Genomic DNA, 22,982 nt, shown 5'->3' with positions numbered 1-22,982 from the left:
ATTTCATGGGCCACATATAATCTCTGTGGCACCTTTCTCTCTCTATGTGACATCACTGTGTATGTATTTTATATTTCATGGGCCACATATAATCTCTGTGGCATCTCTCTGTGACATCTCTGTGTGTGTGTTTTAAAATATATATCATGTTTTTAAGATATAAAACCATTCCTAGTTTGCTGGCCATAGGAAACACAGGCCTCAGCCAAATTTGGCCCACAGGCCTTAGTTGCCAACCCCTAATAAAGAAAGTCAACAAAGCCCAAATTTAATTCTTTAAAAAGACCAAAAAAAAAAAAGACAAACCTCTAGCAAGAGTGATCAAGAAAAATAAGGTACAAATAAACAATAATTGGAATAACTATATCTGACAAAGGATTCTATCTATGATATATAAAGAACTGTTACAATTCAACAACCCCCCCACCAAAAAATGGGCAAAAGATTTGGACAAACATACCAAAGAAGGTATATGGATGGCAAATAAGCACATGAAAAGATACCCTAATATCATTAGCCATAGGGAAATGCAAATTAAAACCATAAGATAGTTATATATATATATATATAGCCACTAGAATGATTAAAATAAAAAACATGACCATATCACCTATTAGCAAGAGTGTGGAGCAAATGGAAGTCTCATATACTGCTGTATGAATACACACTGGGGGAATGTAAACATGGCATTCTGTATAACAGATCTGCAGTGTCTTAAAAAGTTAACCATATACCTATCTTATGACCCAATATACAACTTGTAGATATGTATCCAAGAGAAATGAAAAAGTATGTCCACCCAAAGATATGTACATGAATGTATGTAAGAGCAATTTTTCATTAGTACATTTGTTCATAAGAGTAAAAAATTGGAAACCCAAATGTCCATTAACAAGTGAATAAACAAACTGTGATGTATTCGTAAATGAAATACTACCCAGCTAAGAAAAAGGAACAAACCATTGACACACATGGATAATCTCAAAATAATTATAGCGAGCTAAATAGGCCAGACCAAAAAGAGTACATACTTCATGACCCCATTTACATAAAAATTCTAGAAAATGCAACCTAACTATAATGGATGGAAAGCAAATCAGTGGTTGCCTGGAGACACGGAGGTGGACAGAGAAGAGTTATGGATTACAAAGGGATAAAAGCAAACACTTGGGTATGATAAAATTCATTACCACACTTGTGGTGACAGTATGATGGGGCCTGTACCTATTGCAAAATTCATCAAATTATGTACTTTAAATGTGTGCAATTTAATTACACTGGAATGATGAATAGCTATGAAGTCTGAATGAAGGGCGCAGACAAGTCCTATATACCATTTCCTGTCAGGCAATCTTGTTTCAGTTCAATCTGCCTTCTCAGTCACAGCACTTTCCAATTATGAAGAGGTAATGCCAGCTGGTGGGCTGTTGGAAGGATTACTTTCTGTTTTGAAGCATTTTTCTGGTTTCTAGAGAACAGGTGCAAACTACTCTTACCCACCGAGGAGAGAATGGTTAATATTCAGTGAGTGGGGAAAGGGAATGCTTGTTGGAAAAACAAGCAAGATCTGTGTGTGCAGTTTGGAACACCACTGTATGCAGCTCCATCAGGAAACACAACTGACTTCTAAAAGACTTGCATTATTATTTTGTTTTTGCAGTTGAATCCCCAAGGCTGAAGTTCAGAAGAAAAGGCTCTAGCTCTTAAACAATAACAAAAACCTGTAAAGGACCACAAGAATAAAACTGTAATAAGGTTTGGACTTCCACATCTTCATTAGGAACAAAACCAACACAGAACAAGGTAAAAGCCAAGGGAATAAAATTTCAAGGTTAAAAAAAAATTCCCCAGGCTGGCCTCCCTACCTATCTATATGCTTTGGTACTAGTCCACAGCCCAAAATTGGGCCAGCAAAGACTTATTTTGCAGATGGCATACCACTGCTATGTTATTTGTTTTGTCAAAGACACTTTTCTTTGGATTAAGGAAAATCTTACTGAAAAACCTCAGAGGAAAAAAAATTGGTGGTTCATGAAATGGATGTGTCTAGGTCTCCTTCTCATCCTTTTTTTTTGTTATACAGTTAATAACCAAGATGGGCTCACTGTGTTTCTGCTACACAACCCCAAGCTGCATTTGTACACATCCCTTGGGATCACAATGGTCTCTTCTCTTTCTAACTGGAACAGGGTTTTACAACAGAAGTAATAAGCTTCATGTCAACGTTTTCAAGGAAATTGACAATGTAATTCTTCTGTCTCCCACTGGCTTTGTTGTTTCTTAAAGAACACTAAACCATTTGATACAAGGTCATACTGTTAAAAAAGTGTTTTGTGGTGGCAAGAAGTAAATGATTTGGCATACAGGCTATAATTAAACTTGATATATTGGAATCCTCTATTTGTATCCTCCATCTTACCAAAGAGAAACATCTGTAACCAAGAACTTGGAAATGTCAAACCAGTTTTTGTCCAGGGGGCAATGAGGGTATTTTTATAGCTCTACCCTCACTTCTTGCTAAATTCTAAATTGGCCATTCCTCCATAAGTATAAGTTAGTCTTACTTCTATGAATTGGGCCCTCTAAATCTGATTATCCTATTAAACTGCACAATAAATTGTGACTTCCCTAAATTTTATTTTTCTCTCAACTATCCCTGACTAAAAAAATACGATTTGGTTTATGTTCATATCTTAAGTTTTCTGCTGCTAGCCAAAGACCATCCAAACATCCTCTCTGTACCCTAGTTCTTTATCAAACCAAAAGCATGAGGCCAAGCCACCTAACACAACCAGGAGCAGTATTTTCTCCATCAGGGACTCTGGTTCACTTTTCCTTTCGGCATGCAGTTTTATAGTGCCCATAAGGTTCTGCACCTTCCACTCTCCCCTCTTTCTTTATCAGAACTCCATGGCCAAGTGAGAAAGTCCTTTTCTGGGAGTTCCTATACTCTAGGATGGCTACCTATTCTTGTTTTCACCGCATGAGTTCCATTTTTAAATATCACCTCAACAATATTTTCTTCTTTTCCAAAATGGCTTCATCTGTCCTTTGGCAAAGAGAGAAAAAATATAGAGCTTTTTTCCCTTATTGATTCTGTCAAGCACTGTGAAATCCAGACACTCAACACAGGAATGAGAAAAAGTCACCTGACAACTAACACCTGGGTAGAAAGGCCTGTGAGGTTAAGAGCAAAGAGGTGCTAGATCTCCAAATAGTCCCCAGAAACAAAAGCTGAGATTACAAGTCTGCATGAATGACTTCTTTGAACCTTGAGAAGAAAGGTTATAAAAATTGAACACCTAAACCATAACCCTGAAATACCTAAGAGGATGATGGAAGAAGAGAGTTGAAAGGGTCAAGTGTCCCAAAGGGGGATAAACTGAAATGTAGACACTTTTGTTGGCTTCTGTTCTGAAGCCCAGCATGGGCACAGGCCAAATAGGGCAGCGAGCCCAGGTCCACAGCTGATTCCTGGCTTCCCTGTAGCCTTGAAGGTCACGTTCACGACCACCCTGTGGCCTGTTTTGTGTTCTTCATGCACTAAAAAATTTGACAGAGAAAAACAGGACTCAGTATCTATGGGCAGGAGATTGAGTTCTTGGCTATATGGCTTTTAATAAGTCACTCCTCATTCTCTGGGTCTATCTATGGGATTTGCAAGGAATTCTATGACCCAGTGATGTAAAAGCAAAATGTTTCTTGTATTTTTGTCATTCATTTAGAAAATATTTACCAGAAGCCTATTGCCTGATGCTGGGGATACAAAGAAGAAAACCTGGTCTCTGTTCTCAAGAGTCTTAAATACAGTCAGAGACAAACAAATGCTTACCACACAGGCAGATAAGAGCTCCCACAGAGGTAAGCAAAGGATGCTAGAATCAGTTCCTCAGAATTTAGGGAGGGTGGGTATAAGGACTGGGCTGAGCAGAATGACACAGGGTCAGAGATTTCTTAAAGAAGCTTAGCCTCAACTTCAAGGGTGAGTCACCCAGAGAAAATAATGAAATGTATTAAGAAATCTAAAATAAGTCCGGCTTGTAGAGTACAGCGCAGATGTGTGGAAAAGGAAGAATAAGAAGAGATGGCCATGGGAGGGTTAGGCAGAAGTCAGATCCTGAAGAGACTTGGTACCATATCAAATGTTCATAGACAAAGGAAGAAAGCTTCATTTTTTTAAAAAGTAAATTTAACTAATAGAAAAGAAACAAAATAATTTCGATGTTTCCACAGAAGTAGGAAAATGACGAAAGAACCAAAAGACAAAACAAAACAAAACCATCAAGGAAACCACTGGAACAAAATGAACAGACAAGAAAAAGACCAAACAATGGGCATTTACGATAAAAACAAATACATTAAACTCGTCTACTTAAAGACAAACTCTCACATTGGACTAAAAACCAAAAAACAGCTACATGCTTTTAAAAAGAGTCACATATAATATAAAATAACATAAAAAGCTAAAGATAAAAAGATAGAATATAATAAATACAAAATTATAAAAATTCAAGACAAGTTCATTACATGAAACAAAGAAGGCTATTTAATACTTACAAAATATACAATTCAAGATTAAGATAAAAGTAATTCACATTTACTTGCTGAATCAGCAAGTTAAATATAACAAGTAAAAACATTCCAAAAGAAATACGAAAAAAAACAATTATTGTTTTTTTGCCCCACAATTATAGTGAGAGACTACTACTTCTTTCAGAATTTGACAAATTAGTTTCAAAAAAAAAGATACCAAAGAGCTAAACATATTTACAAAATTGATTTAGGAGATACAGCACTTTATACCCTAGAAACACAAATTATATTCAAATGTCCATGGAAAACTTGCAAAAAAATAGCCAAGAGGCCACAAATAAAGTCTCAAATTAAAAAAAGTGGATATTTTTCAGCATCTATTTTCTGTTAATGTGGTAAGAAAATAAGACTTTACTACTTTAAGTATGTGATGAAGGCAAGTAATTTTAAACAGAAAATCTTAACCCTACATGCTTTTACATTTAAATAAAAGAATTACTTTTAAAAGAATTAACCATTCAACTCAAATTTGGAAAAAGGGGAACCCAATAAATGAAAAAAAGGTAGAAAAAAAAGAATAAGAGGAAGAAAAAAAATGCTGAGAAGGCAAAAAGTATACAGATAAACAAAATACCAACCCAAAAGCAAAAACAATCCCAGTCACTTCTAACAAATCTGACTGAGAAAAAAGCAGGACAACTTAAATACATAGCATTAGGAATTATAAAAGGGCCATAAAGTACAGAAAATGAAAAAGAAGAAATGAGATGGAGGATATGAAAAAAATTATAGTACAAGGACAATTTATATTAATAAGCTTGAAAATCTGTATGAAACTGACAAATATCTAGGAAAATATAAAATATCAAATTCTCTTAAAAAAACATTAGAACACTGATGAAAGAAATAAAAGACCTAAATGAAAGAAGAAATATACCATGTTCATGGATTGGAAGACTCATTGCAAAGCTGTCCACTCCCCCACCAAAAGAAATCTACAAATTCACTGCAATTTAAACTCTGGCAGAGTTTTTCTAGAAATTGACAGGCTGATTCTAAAATTTATATTGAAAGACAAAGGAACTAAGGAATTAAATAGTTAGAACAGTATTTAAAATGATATTAAGTAGTAAGACTCATCACATGATTATAAAGCTGTAATAATCAAAACAGTGTAGTGTTGGCACAAAGAAAGACAAATATCAATGGAGCAGAATAGAAAGCACATAAATAGATCCAAACATATAAGAAAAATTGATTTCTGACAAAGGTGTAAAGGCAAATTAATGGAACACAGATTGTCTTTGCAATAAATGGTGCCAGAATTGGGCATCTCTGTGAAAAAATAATAAATAAAACCAAGAACTCAGTTCATACCTTACACCATATACAAAAATAAACTTCAGATGGATTATACACCCATAAATATAAAACCTAAAATGGAAAACTTCTAGAAGAAAACAGAAGAAACACTCTGAGACCCTGGGTTAGGAAAACATAGTTTATATACAAAGGCACAATTCATAAAAGAAAAAATTTATAAATTAGGTTTCATCAAAGTAAAACTTTGTTCTTTAAAAGACACTGCTAAAAAATGAAAAGGCAAGCCAAAGATTACAGGAAAAAAAATTCTAAACATGTACTTGACAAAGACTTGTATCTATTATAAAGAACACTTAAAACTCAGTAAGACAACCCAAACGAAAAACAGACAAAAGATTTGAACAGAAGCTTGTAAGAAAGGTCAATATGCACATGAAAAGATGCTTTACATCATTAGTTATCAGGTATAAGTAAAGTAGAACCACAATACACAATCAGTCAAATAGCTAAAATCAAAGTCTGACAATACCAAGCATTTAGGAGGATAGGGAGCAATTGGAATTCTCCTGACTTGCTGATAGGAATATAAAATGATACAATCACTTTGGAAAATAGCTTGGCAGTTTCTAATAGCAAACTTACATTTACAATATGACCCATTCATTCAACTCCTAGGTATTTACTCAAAAGAATTGAAAATATATGTTTATACACAGACCAGCAGCATTATTCATAATAGCAAAACACTGGAAACAATCCAAATGCCAATCAATAGGTGAATAAATAAAAGAACTGATATACTACAATGCAGAAATATATTGGACTACTACTAAGCATGAAAAAGAAACAAACTACTATGCCAAATGAATCAATCCCAAAACAATTGGTTGTGTGAAACAAGCTAAATAAAACACATATAGTATGATTCTATTTGAAATTCTGGAGTGACAATGGTTGCCGGGGGCCACATATGGATAGGTGGGAACTGATTGCAAAAGGGATCAAGAGAACTTGGAGGGGGGTGGTAATAAAAATTATCTATATATGCATTGTCCAAAATGGTGGCCACTAGCCGTATGCAGCTACTGAACATCTGAAATGTATCTAACGCAACTAAGGGGCTAAAATTTAAATTTAATTTAAATGGATTTAAGTGTATGTTTAAAAACTGATACTTGATTCAGCTTTTGGGAAACATTTAAGTATGTTTGGAGAAAACTGGGCCTGGGAATCTATCTTTACAACCTCAAATTTCATGAAATCTAAATACAAATCAAGTGTCAGTGAAAATTTAGCTTTTAATTGAGATGTAAATGCAAAATGCACACCAGATTTCAAAGACTTAGAATGAAAAAAAAATTGTAAAGTGGCTCAATAATATTTTTATCAACTACATGTGATTGTTTTTAATACACTGGGTTAAATAAAATACAATTGACCCTTGAATAACATGGGTTTAGGGATGTCTACCCCCACACAGTTTGAAATTGCATGTAACTTGAGTCCCCCAAAACAGCCTACTGTTCACCAGAAGCCTTACCAATAACATAAACAGTTGATGAATATGTATTTTATATGTATATGTGTTATATACTGTATTCCTACAATAAAGTAAGCTAGAGAAAAATAATATTTTTTCAAATTGTCAAAAATCTCCAAAAAATTTTCCAATATATTTATTGAAAAAAAATCCACGTATAAGTGGACCTATGCAGTTCAAACCCGTTTTGTTCAGGGTCAACTATGGCACATCATTAAAACTAACATTATTTGTTTCTTTTAACCTTTTTACCTTTGCTACTCAAAATACAAAACTACGTATCTCACTCAGATTATATTTCTATTGGAGAGTGCTGACATGGTAAAAACAAAGGTGTATACATGTGTCAAAATTTTAAAAGCACACTTAAAATGGGTGTGTTTTATTGTATATAAATGATGTCTTAATAAAGCTGATAAAATTTAAATTGGACAGTATATACGTGTTTGTGTATGTTAGTATGATAATGCATAAATGACTATCTTGTTGGTGACCCTTTCTAATCAATGATTAGAAATGTAAAAAAAAAAGTTTACAGGGTACAGTAGGTAAAATTAACTGTTTCTCTTAATAGTTAACATATTATGTTATATTAGTTATTTAATATCAGCCTCCCTCACTAGCTACTGAATTTCTCAAAGACAGGGATCCTGTTCATCTCTGTATAAGCCTAGCACTTAGCACAGTAAGTTAACATAGCACTTTATCAGGGTTTTAATAGCTGCAGAACTGTCATAGATACTTTATATATATATATACTAATTCCCACAAAATCCCTGCAGATTTGGCACTGTCACTCTCATTTATCAGGTGAAAAAAATATAAGGGCCAGAGGTCAGAAAGGTTAGAGTAACTCACCAAATATCTGGAACTACTAAGTGAAAGAGCTGTTCCAAACCCACAATTACCTCAACTCCAGAGCCCATTCTTCCACACTATACCATACTGCCACCACCCCAGGCAGGCATTTCATAACTGTTGGATGAATGTCCAAGTCAAAGTAAGTATTAGTATTTGGGGGCACTAGAACCAAAGAAATTTTCCTGAACTTCCAGTGTTACAGCTGTGTCATCTTGAATGAGCTCTGTCTAGATAGAAAGAGAGTGACAGCAGCTCCTGCTAGAAGATCAGGAAGGACAAAACTGGTAGGAAAAAAAGTTCTCTTGCAATTAAACCTCCCATTTAGAAGCCCGAAGAAGAAAAATAACACAGGGCAAAGCATGTGAGAGAGAAAAAAGGAAATGCTGAATCTGCTAATATAGCTAATTAATGCACAAGAATTAATCTAACAGTAACTTCAGCATTCAAAAATGAAAAGTTAGGAGATCCTAGAGAGGTACAGTTTCTAAGGTTTTTGGAGCTCCTTTATAATTAGGCTCCCAGAATCTCCGCATTTCTGTTTGAGTAATCTATATTTCAGGTTATTTATTCAACTCCCTACTGCTGCACATTACCAAGCCATATGCTAACAGGAATACATCATTTCATATTTGCACCCAACCATCCAAAGATACTGGCAGTTTCGACCTTTAAAAAGCTTAGGGAGAAGTCCCTTCAGAGTGTAGTTTTAAGGTTAGAAGGCCCAGGAAGCCATATGCACCTTCTTTATATACTATTTGCTTGGGAGAAGGTGGGTCATTTCAACAAAAGGACAGGTAATTAGAAGGGTAAAGGAGATAAACAAACAGAAGGCTCAAGAGAGTAAAGCTAGCAAAAATCAGCTGCACACTAAAGGCCTCCAAATAATTCTAATGCACCTCTCTGCACTTTAAAATAAATTTTTAAAAGGAATTTCACAAAGGAAGATTTTCAATCAATCCAAGATCTGGTATACACTGGACAAGCAAAGAGCTCTGTTGTGCCCTGAGCCCTACACAAGCCTTGAAAGAGAAGATAACTTTAGAAACATAAACCTTCATAATCTTAAATACAAAAATGGTTGTAAGCACAAAAATGGTCATTGTAAAATTTGTTATAATAGCAAAACACTGGAAATAACCTCAATATCAACAACAGAAGAATACTAAGTGAGCTATATTCCCTTAGAGTCAGTCCATTATGCAGCACTGAAAACACTCATGAAGATTATGTCATAGCATGGGAAATAACATGTTAAATTTTGAAATAGTATGGAAAATTACATGTGTGGCAGGCCTAAAAAGCTTTAAAAACTACAAAACAATTACAGAAAAAAAAAAAGGCTAGAAGGAATATATACCCATAGTTGGGTTGTATTTGGGTGACAGAGCTGGTTTTTCAGCTTCATGGAGGCAGGAATCTTGTCTTACTCATTTCTGTATAAGCCCAGCACTTTAAATATAGAGTACCTTATCAGTGTTTTAATAGCTGTTTAACAACAGTTTTGCATTTCTATATTTTAAATTATATTAATAGATGTATATCAAATTTATTTTTAAAAAACTTTCCAAAGACATAGTTTAACAGAGTTTTCAGTATATGTGAATAAATGTTTCAAGACAGCAGACTCTGGCTCAATTTCATAAAGAATAATTCCATAATGATAGTCTCCCAACCATGCTAAACACACTCCATCAGCTCTCATTTAAAAAAACTGTTTTTTGACGGTATTCTACACTCTGGTTACCCTCCCCACCCTCTGTCCCATTTCTCTACTTTCCTTCCTAGCCAGATTTCTCAAAAGAGTTATTGATACAAGCTACTTGCTATTCACTTTCAATTTTAGGATTCTGTGTAGTATACCAACATGATATCCACTTTAAATACTTTAAGGAGTTAGAGCATAAACAGTAAGATATACAAGGGAAGTACTATAAAGAACAGTTCTAGAACTGTCTTGTTCATTTTCATACATCTTATGCTAGCCATACAGCACATGTATAATCCATTATTGACAATAACACATAATGAAAAACATGTATAAATAAAAAATATGAATGATACTCTGCTGTCAATAAAAATATAGACAAACATATGGCACAGCTAGGTCTATGTGAGATATAAAGAAAATTGAGCTAAGTTTAGAAATTAACATAGGATATGTTTAGGAGTTAATGACTAGATTTCCCAAAACTAACACACTAAGAGAAGGAGCAAAAGCACATTTCCCTTCAATGGAGTGGTCATACTGCCAATTGACCCTTCAGGGCACCAACAGATCAAAATATATTTTTTATTCATCCACACTAACTTTAGAAAATACTGCACATACACCTGAAGTCTTTACTGTTTTATTTATCTGGGAAACTCAAATGGAATAAAAGACCATGGCTACATGTTCTTGCATCCAGGCTAACAATGAGGAGTTGGGTGAAAAAACTGAGAGCTAGGACATAAGAAACAAACCTGAGCATGAGATTCATCAGCTGAAGACCTTCACCCTTCAGGAAGCGTTCACGATTAGAACTGAGCATTAGGCAGGAACAGAGTGAATCAAACAGATTCTCCATCATCTCCTGCTCCTCAGCTGTGCTAGGATTATGTCGTTTAAACACCTGTCAAACAAAGACATCAGAAAGCACAGCACCATAAGAAAATGTCTTATCAGCAAGCACTCAACAATTTCCAAAGCCTGTCACAATAACCCCACAATTAAGGAAACAGAAGTTTACCAAACAAATTCTCATCAGTTTTCATTTTAGAGAAACTGAGGCTTTCTGATTCACAGGGATTAAACAAACAGCTATCAGTTAATGCAAAAAACTAATACATTCAACTGACCACTGGAGCCATGAATGATTGAGAGTTCCAAGGAGACGGATTTTTAAAATCCAACAAAATCCTTTTACTGTGAAATATAACACAGATATAGAAAACTTTGTAAAAGATATGTACAGCTAAATGATTAAGGTGAATACCCCTGAAACTACCATCCAGGGCAAAAAACAACTTTGCCATCTACCCCAAAAGTCCTCCCTGCCCAATCCAACTACAAGTCATTTCTTCCTCTTCTAAAAGACACCACAATCTGGAAGGCCAAATCTTGGCTCAATATAAGGATGAGTTTCCTAACCATCAGGGCTACTGAACTGCCTCACACAGCAGCTGTGGCCCTAAGTCATGGGAGCAGCGTAAAGCGGAAGTTCTGTCTTTTCCAGAGAGGTATGGCATGGTTAGAGGAAAGTCTTTTAACAGTATATGCATATCCATGCAGTCTACTACAAAATGATCAATAATCTTGCAGGACTTGTTCCCAGAAACGGAGGCAGTTTCACACTTCAAAGCTCTGTTTTTTGGGGTGGAGGCCAAGCCACTCAGGCTGCTGGCACCAAGACGGAAGCTGTATGCAAACTGACATCTCAGACACTCCCAACACTCAAGATTTTATCCAAATAATCTATTTTCAGTCCTGTTTTTGGAATAGCGGAGATGACATTCGTTAGAAGAAATCTTAACAGCATTTTCAGAATGCCAGCGGAACACTTCAACTGGATTTACATTTCTTACAATGAACAAATGACAGTTTCCAATTTCTCATTCCAGCCTCCAGTACCACATCCTTCCCTCCTCTGTGACCTCTATCCCACTGTACTGTAACTTGGACTCCTTGAGCTTATATGGATCCTACATGAATAGACTCCTTTTTACTGGCAGATTGAAAAGAAAGGAAGTGAATAATCTGGGAGTGGGTCAACTGAAAATAATTTAGTATGCTTGGCCCAAGAACATACACTTAAGCAGGAAACACACCTCTTTTGAACTGACAAATAATCAGAGGACTGAGAAAGTCAAAACCAGATACACAGTGATATCTGGTCATAAAGAATAAATGACTAAGAAAAGGAGGCAAACCATGCACGTTCAGCATAACCTCAAAACTGCCATACAACACATGGCTTTCATCACATGTCATTCCTTCCCACAATTTCCAGCTCCACCTCCCATTTAAAGCAGGCCATGGATCTTCACAGCAGACAGGAAGCATAAGAATTACTCACGGATAACTGCTGAAGAAGCACATCGATTCCATCCAGCTCCCCAAGCAATTCCCTGTTTTCTAAAAGGGAAAAAAAATAGAGGAAGAAAAAAAATGAAGCTAACTGTCAGATTTTACAGCCGTCTAACACTGATACATCAGCAAACAAAATCAATACAGCTTGACAGAGTACAAAAGCTGCACAGAGAGTGAGAGGGAGAGCAAGGGGATGCCAAAGGCAAGAGAGCTTGCTGTCATGATCTGAAACAAGCCTGGCTCCTATCCTAACAGAATATCAATACCAAGAGGGAGCCTCACCATCATTGTCCTGGAGCAATATGGCCAGCACCTCACTACAATACAGTTTGTTGGCATCGAAAGGCATCTTTGCCTGTGGGAAAATAAAAGAAATGAGAAAAATGTTAAGGGGCCTTGCTTCCTTACCCAGAATGAATTTTTCACAAGTACTAGGAACTGAGTTAGAGAGGGAAAAAGCCAGTTAAACGTAAAAGAAGAGTCTGCCTCTGCTCTCGAGAGACCGAAGTCAAGTATTACACAGTAAAACCACATAGTAAAACCATAAATGGCAGATGTACACAATGGCTCAGCACAAATGTCACCTCTTCTGTGAAGCCTTCCCAGATTCCCCATTTTGAGTCCAGGGACTATTGTCTAGCACATAGCATACTCAAATGTCAACTAGATGAATGATTGAAAGTTTTGAACTTCTAATACTAAAATCCATCATGAAGATTTGTTCACAAGTTACAATCATGAAATTTGGGCTGTAAATTAGCTAATAGATGATCAGAGAAGTTGAAAAGAAAGCAAGTTCTTGTTTAGATAGTTGAATGCATTTATGACAAAGTAGTTCCTTTTGGATTTTTTTAATGCTTAAAATTTAATTTGAGATCATAAACCTATCTCCTCATTGCCATAATCTGCCTACTATTTAAAAAGGAAACCACATTAAAAATGCAGAAATGTGTTAATATTTTAATACCCAAATTACTACCCAGAATTCCTTCCCTGCTGCATGCTGTGCTACTTGGAGTTTCAAAGGGGACACATCTACTGCAGGGACTGTCATGTCCATCCACACTGTTATTCAAGTATCTCACCATTAACAATGCCCCTTGGATAAAGATGTAGAGAGGAACAAATCTCATCAATATGCTTTTATTTGCTGTATCTTTATTTTTAATCCTTAAAAATGCAGACACATAGACAATGACTGTTAATCATCAGCAGCACTGTTACCTATCCAGGTTTTTGAAATGAAAAATTTCAGTACCTGGAAAGGACAGTGGAGGTGTTTCTCTTGGAGCTAACACCTCCATCACCTTTGCACCATTCACAGTTCTGTTTGGACATTGATTTTGTACTTAAGAAGGAAGACTGGCTCCTAATGAAGCAACTTTTCAGTTGTCTATGCATGTATTCCTCATCAAGCCTAGGTGCAGCCCACAGGGTTTCAGGAGGCTGACCAGGTATGACCCAGCTTAGATTAAAAGATCTGTAGATGCAAGGTCTCATGTGTGCTTGGTAGGCTCCCTGCTTGAGGCCTATTTCAAGAAACTGAGTATAACAGCCAGGGTTTAAATGCCATCTGCAACATGCTTCACTTAAAAAAAAAAAAGTTTTATAAAAATCAAAACAGAAAAGTGAAAAGCCAAGAGATGAGCATCTCTATAAGAATCAAGGATATGTTAATAAAATTACTTACCCAAAATGTATAAATAGTGCTATTTTAAATGACTTGAGCTGCACCAACTGGTATGCAGCTCTTCAAGGGCCAGCGTTCTTGTTTCAAATGAGATACACTTAAGTGAAAGAAGCCCAAAGACATCAGGCCACTAAAGCAATAGTCCTACTGTGATTTCAATGCCTTTCGTCCTTTATTTGATTTTATAAATGCCTACCCCCTGTAGGGGGGACATTTTCTCTTTTATTTCAACAAATATTCTTTGGGCACTTGCTATATGCAAGACAAAGAACTGAACAGGACAGCACACAGAGATGAATCAGACATGAATATGGTCCATTACCCTGGCATTTAAAAATATTACACTGAATTAAAGTTAATTTTATTAAATAATGCACTCATGTGTTTTTTCAAAAAGGAACATGAATCTGGGATCAGACACACCTAAGTTTGACACATGAGCATCTACCACTTATGTGACACCAAGTCTACAGCTTTCAAACTGTGTACCTGAAGTGTCACACCAAATTCAGAGGGGAACTGCAGGATATTTTTAATTTCCTAGGAAAGAGCAGTGACATTTGACATCTGCTGAACTGCACTAACTACTAGCTCCAGGTACATTTCTTTTGATGACATCTTATCTTTGTGAAGCTGGGTTTTGGTGGTTGCTGTGATAAAAGAGCTGTGTGAAAATCAATGTGGAACAGGAATGAGGAAGGGAGAGTTCAATCTGATTCCACTGCATTAGGAATTGTGCAGTACTCGAAAGGCACCCACATCAATAGATGTGGTGCTTAAGAATAAAATTAAAATATCTTTGCTTTTAATTCACGTGTTTAATTTTTTCAGAAGACTCCTGAATTGTTAGGACATAAATATGTGTTAAATTGTTTGGACCTATTTAATAAACAGGACTGTGAGGTCTTTTTTGGCATGGAGCATTGTAGAAACAAAATTACTGAGACATTAAGGGCCCCATGAACTGAGAATGGGCATCTATGACCCAGGTAACATTTCTTGGTCTTAAGTTTTCTTATCTGCAAGATGGAAATAATAAAATAACATCATCTTAGGAGAGTTACTATGAGAATTAAATAAGATAATATGGAAATACCTAACATACAGTAGGTACTACAAGTTTTTTTGATAATTGGAAATCCAAACTATCCAGGTTGGAATCTCAGCTCTAATGGTTACCAGCTCTGCGATCTTGACCAAATAACTCTGCCTCTCTAACAGGTGATTTCTCTTATGTTAAAAAAATAAAAGAATTTCCTCAGGATTAAATGAACCAATATACACACAACAGGCACCCAGCAGTTGAGTTGCCCTTCTCCTGAAAATTCCCCTAGGAAATCTCCAGCTTTTGCTGTGACACTTCAAGGAGTTTCCAGTTTGCCCAAAGTAAAATTTTAAAAAATCAAAATCATAATTTTGTAATTTATAATTTTTTTCTAGCATTTTTTCCCTTAAAATATAGGCCCTTTGATTGAAAAACTGGCATGAAGGAGGAATCTAATCACAAAGTCAAAATGATGAGGCTCTGTAACTCCCCAAAACTGAGCCTTGCAATGCTTCAGAGCCTGAGAGGGATACCAGGTAGGAAACAGCTTGGCAAGCGGGGGAGGCTCTGGCAATACCCAGGCCCGACTGTCACAGGCTCTCCCACATACTTTTCATGTGGTTTGAGCAAAGCACTTCCCCTCTCTGGGATTCTTTCTTCATCTGTGAACTGGAGAGAGCAGTGCCCACTTGGAAGACTGTTTGTGATCAGAAATATGTCCATAAACTATCTAGAAAAATGCTTTGCACATACTTCATAACCAATATATGAGGTTCATATCAGATGGGGAAAACTTAGTGGTGATAATGATGATGCTGATGATGATGACAGCCAAATACTTTAATCTTGTGGAAACGAAATAAAAGAAATGTGGGCCAGGTAGGAAGGAGACTAATCTTTCATGTCTAGCTAAAGACAAAAGTCACCAAATAAATTTGATTTCTGTTTAAACCTCAGCCAGAGATGACAGTCTCTGAGCTTGCAAAATACCAAACTGCCAAATTACAAGGACATTTGGTCAAAATCAGGAGAAAGGAAAGAAAATTCATTTAGCAGGTATAATCTCTTGGATTTTGCAAAGTTAACCAATGGGGCTTGGAGCTTCTGGGGCTGTCTTCTTTCTGTCCAGCCAGAAGCCTGGTGATCCTAAATCTTTCAGCCGTCCGAGTAATTACAAAGTCAAACATAGGTTTGTACTCAGCATGCACTAGCCTTGAATAAAATTAAACTTCACCTTTCTGGGAGCTGCTGTTTTTTTTGGAAAGTACAAAACAATTATGCTACCACCCACAGCTCAAAGCTGTAGGTTATTTCTACAGCTCACCTCTGGTACCTGGAACACACAGGGCAGGTTCAGACACATCCACGGCCCTATTTGATTGTCAAAGCAGATTCTGCCTTGCAAAATCCCAACTCCTGGTCATAAGAGGATAAGGACTTAGCATCAACCAGTTGTACATATAGTGTAACAGCCAGTTCTCAATTTGTTAGCTCATATACTGAATGTTGCAACTGTTTTTGGAGCATAAAAGGAAATCTTAATTTTGTTCCATTAGAAAAAAAATAATAAAACTTTGGGTTTTGACATTATTTTCAATAGGATACAATATCCTAATAAGTTCCTATACCCCATTAAAAAATGAACTGTGATGCAGTGCCCCTCACACTATTGTTATCTGTTCACCTGCTAATGCAATCATCTGCAATGGGTTTTATCCTCATTAGCACAAATTAGGTTTCATTTAGTGGGTGAAGAAATCAATGATTATCTCTTTACACTGCTAGGCTACCAGGACAAAAAAGAGACTCAGCAATGTGCCACTCACTTAAGAATTACTCAAGGACTACTCAATAAATATAGGGTGATCAGTTAAATAGCAAGGTTCTATCAAGCAATGTAAACCTAAGTATTCAAGGATGGTGGTTCTCAGACTTCAGCACGCATCAGAATTGCCTGCAGGGCTTGTTAAAACACAGACTGCTGGCTCCACCCCAAGCTGGGCAAATTCAGTGGGTCTGGCAGGTAGGTTCCAGATTTTGCAATTGTAACAAGGTGATTATGATGCTCCTGGTTGGGAATCATACCTTGAGAACAATTGGAAACAAACTGATGGAGCCCCACTTAAGGAGTCTATGCTTATTTGGAGAAAGATACTGAGCACACAGCATAAGAAAGTCTGCCAGGTGATAAGGAGAAGATGCTTCATGAGGGTAAGTATCACACAGTTATTATGGGTACATATCAGAACCCAGATCTGCTAAATTCCACAAGAGAACCAGTATGAAAAAAGTAAAATAGTTGATACTCAGAAAAGTAGTGCTAGAGAAAGAGTGCATGAAGCAAGTCTGGAGTCTTGGGTTTTAATTCTAGTTCTGTCTCTAACTAGCTATATGAGTTTGTACAAGGCACTAAATCCCTATAGGTCTACATTTAAAATTTTTTATCTGCAATGGAACTTACATACTTCCTTTCAGTCATAAAAATGGTGGATTCTACATGAAGAGTAGGGATTTAAACTGGCTAAGGAAGGCGTGTATAATTTAGAAATACGTAAGAAAGACAAGAGTCATTACAGGGGAGGGCATTGTTTTTAAAGACATGTCTTCTTGCTGGCCTCACCCTTATCCAGGACTTACTTTCATTAATGTTTTGGACAACACAGGATTTTTCTAAGTGCTCTTGCTTACTAATAAAATAATCAAATAGCATTTTAATATTTAGATGCCCTGAAACCTTGAAAACCTGTTTTAGAGACAGCAACATGGCTATGCTCAGAGGATTACATAAATACTGTGCCTAAAAGGCAAGAATCAATAGCTTGCTAGACTATCAAATGGGCTTCTTTATTACCCTCCTAAGGGAAATGGAATCCAGCCAAACGCCCAAAGGTCTCAATTTCCCTTCCAGTTACTAATTCAAAACAACACCAGCAAGTTTCAACAACACCTTTCAAAAGACAAAGGAGGCCTGACATTCTGGTTTAATGAAAGATCCTTGAATCAGTGTCAAATCACAAATGAGAAAATTTGGTCCTGACTCCACAGAGACAAAAACTATTGGATTATTTTGTGTATTTTAAGGTTGTGGCTCCAACCTATGGCCACCCCACAAACAACTCAGGTTCCTGCCATCTATTGCATTCCCTTACCTCTGTGTTCTACTTTCCTGTCCCTGACTCTTCACTCTCAAAATTTCTCAAAAGCTTTGGAGAACACAAAATTATGTTGAATATTAAGAAAGAAGAAACTGAGGGAAATGTAGAAGGAATTACATGGGAAAACCAGCTCAGTTCTAAAACCAAGGATGTCAAGACTCATGAGAGGAGGTCAAAGGAAGTTGCAAAGATGACAATGCACGAATTAACCAGGCCTTATTTTTCCTGAAAGGAAGCTGAGTGTGTGTGTGTGTAAAGGTAGTTGCAGCTCTACTGAACTATGTGTTAAGTTTATACTCTGCCAGCAAATGTGCCTATACCCACTAATGGTAATGTTTGGGCTAGCTGAGTATCCTCAAGTCATGTTAGATAAGTCTATATTATAGATTTAGTGGGAACAACTGGTTAAATAAGCAGGATTGGGGAAGACCCAGGTTGTCAGAGAGGGAGGGAACTAAGGGGCATACGGTATCTTAGGCAGAACATTGTTCCTTAGCCCTGCCAAGACAGTAGGGGATAAATCTGACCTGAAGCACCTCAGACTTTCGGGATCTCTGTGACACTCTGAAGCACAGCAAGGCCATGACTACTTACAGAATCATTCTAGCTATGAACAAGTGCCTCTCTCTCAATGGTGGGAATCCTCGCCCACCGGAGGATTTCAGTAGCAAGTAACAGTTCCAAAATGCCTCCCATTACACCTTTGATTAAAGCTATTCTGAGAGAAGCTCCTGCCTCTCCCTTTCCTCATTTACTCTATGAGACAACACTAATTGTTAACAAGCTGGTGAAAAGGTCTTAGGCTAAGAAGGGAAGAGAATAAACAACCCAACAGAAATATGAACAAAGGTCATAACCTAAAAGAGATGAATGCAAATGGCTAATAAATAACGGGAAGCTAATATACTTTCCTTGATTTTAAAATTCCAAAATAAAATAATAAAATACCAGTTTTCACTGAGCAGATTAGCAAAATTTAAGTTTGAGAATATCCTATGTTGCTAGGGCAAAAAGACAAATCAATTAGTGGGGCAGCTTTTAGGAAGGATAATTCTGTGTCTGATACCTACCAGAAATGTTCATGTGTATGTCCTTTGCTCTACCAATTCTACTTCCAGGAATTTATCCTACAGATAAACTGACACAAGTGTGCAAGAAAAAAAAGTGTTGCATATACGAGGATATTCAATGCAGCATTGTTTATACCACTGAAAACCCATTACATGACAGTAAAAAACTATTATAAATAAGGAAATAGTTAAAATAATTTTGGTGTATGTGTGAAATGGAATACTAGACAGCCATCAGTTTAGGGGAAAAAACCAACTTGCAAAATAAAATACTCTATAATTCTGTTTGTGAAACACACACACACACACACATACTCGTACACATGCACAGAAAGCTTCTGGAAGACAATAAATAGCAGCTCCCTCTGTGAAGTGGAGCTAGAAGGAATCAGCAGAAGGGAACTGCTATTTTCAGTTTTATATCTTCTGTACCATGTGAATTTGTTTGTACTTACAAAAATGTCTGTATTATTTTCAAATGTATTGAAGGCTCTTTTTAAAGCCTCTTCTTTTAAAACAAGCAAAAGAGAAGCAAAGAAAGAGGCAAGGGATACCAAAAGACTCGCAGACTAGATCATGCAACCTGTGCCAGTGACCCAGCACCAGCCACACCCAGAGCAAAGAGAAGACTGAGCTGCAGTACCCCCAGAACCAAACCTACCTTCAGTCGCTTCAACAGCCACTGCAGAAGACCCTGCTGAGCAGCCTCTGTACACATCTCTGGCCGGAACTCAGCCATGTTTTCCACAATGGCTGAAGGGAGACAGACACCAGTCACTTGGGAGGGCAATTTTGTTTCCATGTGCAATATGCCCTCTTCCCATCACAGGTATTTTATTCCTTTTCCCACTTCCCATATTCCTCCCAGCCAGATGCTGTGGTGTCATTTTTAGATTAGCCAGGGGATGCTATGTTTCTTTTTTTCTTTAAGTTTTGTTACAAGTAAAACTCATAACTGAAAATGATGGAATTCACAAAAGGTGTAAGTGGTAAATTTTCTGTGCTAATCGGGAATAATACTAGAGCAAAACACACAGGAGGGCTGATACCTGCCTAGAAGGCCTTGTTAGTCCTCATTGTACTAAAAGTCCCAGAGACCTGTGACTTAAGAGACAGGGGCTAGGCAGCAGCCTGAGGAAAAAATCAAGGGGATGGTGAATTTGGGAGTCTCTTCCTTTCTTGATTCCTCCATTTTCAGTTCTCTTTCTCTGGATATTGCAAGGGAAACAAGCATAACCTTCTTTATTGAATAAAATAATGTGCAAGAGGGGAAAGGCCATGCTGGCAGAGGTAACTGTCAGGTTTTCAGAAGCAAACATAGTTAGTCCAGCTATCTCTTACAACAGCCAAATTGCTGCTTAATAGAAAAATTAAAAATTAAGAAGCAAAGAAAAGGTTATTGGATGACTATGATACTAAAAAATGGGACTTAAAAAAATCACCTATGTTCCCATCTAATGCATCCAGTGCTTTCATTTCCTTCAGGACCCTTTCCACTCCATATCTTGGGATATGGTACTATAATAAAGCAGACAGAGCTCTGTGTTCTCTAAGTACAATGTCCAGAACACATCAGGTCTGAATTTTGAAGGACAAAGGGCTGAAGAAATCACCACACCTCCTATGTTCTTCCTCACTCCTTTGTCCATGTCAGCTTCACCAATGGCAAATTAAAGAATGACTGGGCAGCCATGGGAGCAGAGTAGCATGGAGACCCCTGGGAGATAAAAATCATTATAATACCCTAAATTACTTTCTCACATTTTCTAAGAAAATCAACTCATTCATTTTAATCTCCTATGCCTTTATCTTTTTCTTCTAATTACGCTTAAACTGGCTTCCTATTATTCACTAAAATAAAATACAAATATCTTGCCTTGGTTTATAAGGTCCTCCACAATCTGGACAAACTTAACTCTTTCCATCCCATCTCCCACCATTTGTACCTCCCACTACCATAGTACATTTCTATTCTTTCCCCAAAGCCCATGCCCATTCATGGCGTGGCAAATGGTAGTCCCCTGCCTAAGGGTCCTCACATTTCTCTGTCAAAACACACCTGTCTTCATATTCAACTCCTTGCTCCTATCCAGCCATTTGGAGATGGATCTTTCCTTTTTACTTCCACATGCTCTTTGCTGACTCTTATTATACCATTTCTTACCGTGTATTATATCTCCTTTCTGTTCAAGACCTTCCCATCAGTCTGCCTCTTAAGGAGTAGAACCATGCCTAATTTATCTTTAATCTACTCCAGTGCCTAGAACTATGCCTGACAAACAGCAGGTGCTCAATAAGCGGGGGAGGGATCAACCTCCTGAGCTCTTGGTTGGTGACCAAGCTGAAACTAGACAGATCTATATAAACTGCCAACCTGGTGCTTTTTCCATTACACCAGACCCTTTTTATTAACAGTTAGTTAATACTTTTGATAAGCTTTCTATTCAACATTAGGCTCCCAGATGGCAATACCAAATTCTAGCTCTAGACCACAGCCAGCCCCCAAATTATAGGTTGTGGTGTTTTCTCTCCTTTTACTCCCAGATCTTCCCCCCTTCTTTATGATAATCCTCATCAAAGAGAGTATAAAACTATAAGAGAAACCTGTGGCAGACACAAAGGAACTGAGAGAAAATCTGATTTCATCAAAATTTCTGCTTCTGATGGGCTTTTGCTCATTTCTCAAGCTCTGCTTACAGATACATCACCTTTGGTTTCCATAAGACAGTGACCAGTGATAAAGAGAACTACCCAAATGCACAATTTTAAATAGGCTATTGGTTTGGCATCTTTGCAGGGGGGAAAATGGGGAGTATTCAAGGAGGAGAAATACAGAAGAATCCACTTAAATGAACATATGATGAAGCAGCAGCAACATTAATTAGCAAAATTTCAACTCACAGTTACAGAGCCAACTACACATAAGAAGAGGAAAAAAATACCACCTTTTTCAAATAAAATGTCCTATAAAGGCACACATTTCTTTAAAAATTTGCAGTTCCGCTGAAGGGAAATGAGAAGAAAAACCAATATAAGGGAATTTAAAAATTGTAAAATAAAAACCTCCCAAAGGAAGAAAAAAAAAAGAATTCACCCTGCAGAGACTTCATCCAAACTTTTGGAGGCAAAGGCCTGTTAAAAGGAACCAGCAGTTTTTGCCCAGGAAGGTTACCTACTTGGACAAAAGATTTCTGCTTTATTACCTACAAGCCAAACCAGAGCTGCAGTTATATGAAATTTACACAGGAGTCTTCATTCCTGAAAAGGCAGTTTGGGAGCAGAAGGAAAGAAAACACTCGTGCTGTTGACTCTATTATGAAGGAGGAAGACAAATGAGCACCAAGCCCCCAAACAAACATAAGCTCAGGAAGTGCTGGCTGCCCTTCCCCTCACCCAGAGTATTGTGGACTCCATCTGCCTCTTCTTTCACAGACTCATCCAGGCGCTCCAGATTCTGCACGAGCAGGGCTACCACTTGTCCATCCACCTTTGGCAGCAAGGAAGCAAAAGGATAGGGATACATGTCACAAAACAGTCCCCAGAACGTCCCCACTCCCATACTCCTCTACTGAATGAACAATCAGCCGCCTACGGTTTACAGCATGTTCTCCCATCCCTGTCTCTCTATGAGCCTTGAAATGATTCGAAGGCAAGGAAGGGCAGGCACCATTTTCCCGAATTTAAGAGGAGTAAACT

At 37.2% G+C, this 22,982-nt stretch overlaps 1 protein-coding gene across 1 annotated transcript in view; it reads right to left on the bottom strand.

The window, feature by feature from the left end:
* Positions 1-22,982, bottom strand: part of CTNNBL1 (catenin beta like 1) — a 178,572-nt gene that overhangs the window by 68,655 nt on the left and 86,935 nt on the right. The window contains exons 6-10 of the mRNA XM_036902319.2: positions 22,680-22,773; positions 19,948-20,039; positions 12,609-12,681; positions 12,313-12,371; positions 10,721-10,869 (exon numbers count right to left, since the gene is read on the bottom strand). Of these exons, the coding sequence (XP_036758214.2) occupies positions 10,721-10,869; positions 12,313-12,371; positions 12,609-12,681; positions 19,948-20,039; positions 22,680-22,773 (467 nt within the window). The remainder of the gene's footprint in view (positions 1-10,720; positions 10,870-12,312; positions 12,372-12,608; positions 12,682-19,947; positions 20,040-22,679; positions 22,774-22,982) is intronic.

The sequence above is a fragment of the Manis pentadactyla genome, chromosome 5 (assembly GCF_030020395.1).
Source record: "Manis pentadactyla isolate mManPen7 chromosome 5, mManPen7.hap1, whole genome shotgun sequence".
Taxonomy (NCBI): Eukaryota; Metazoa; Chordata; class Mammalia; order Pholidota; family Manidae; genus Manis; species Manis pentadactyla.
This window is presented reverse-complemented; position numbering and strand designations above follow the sequence as displayed.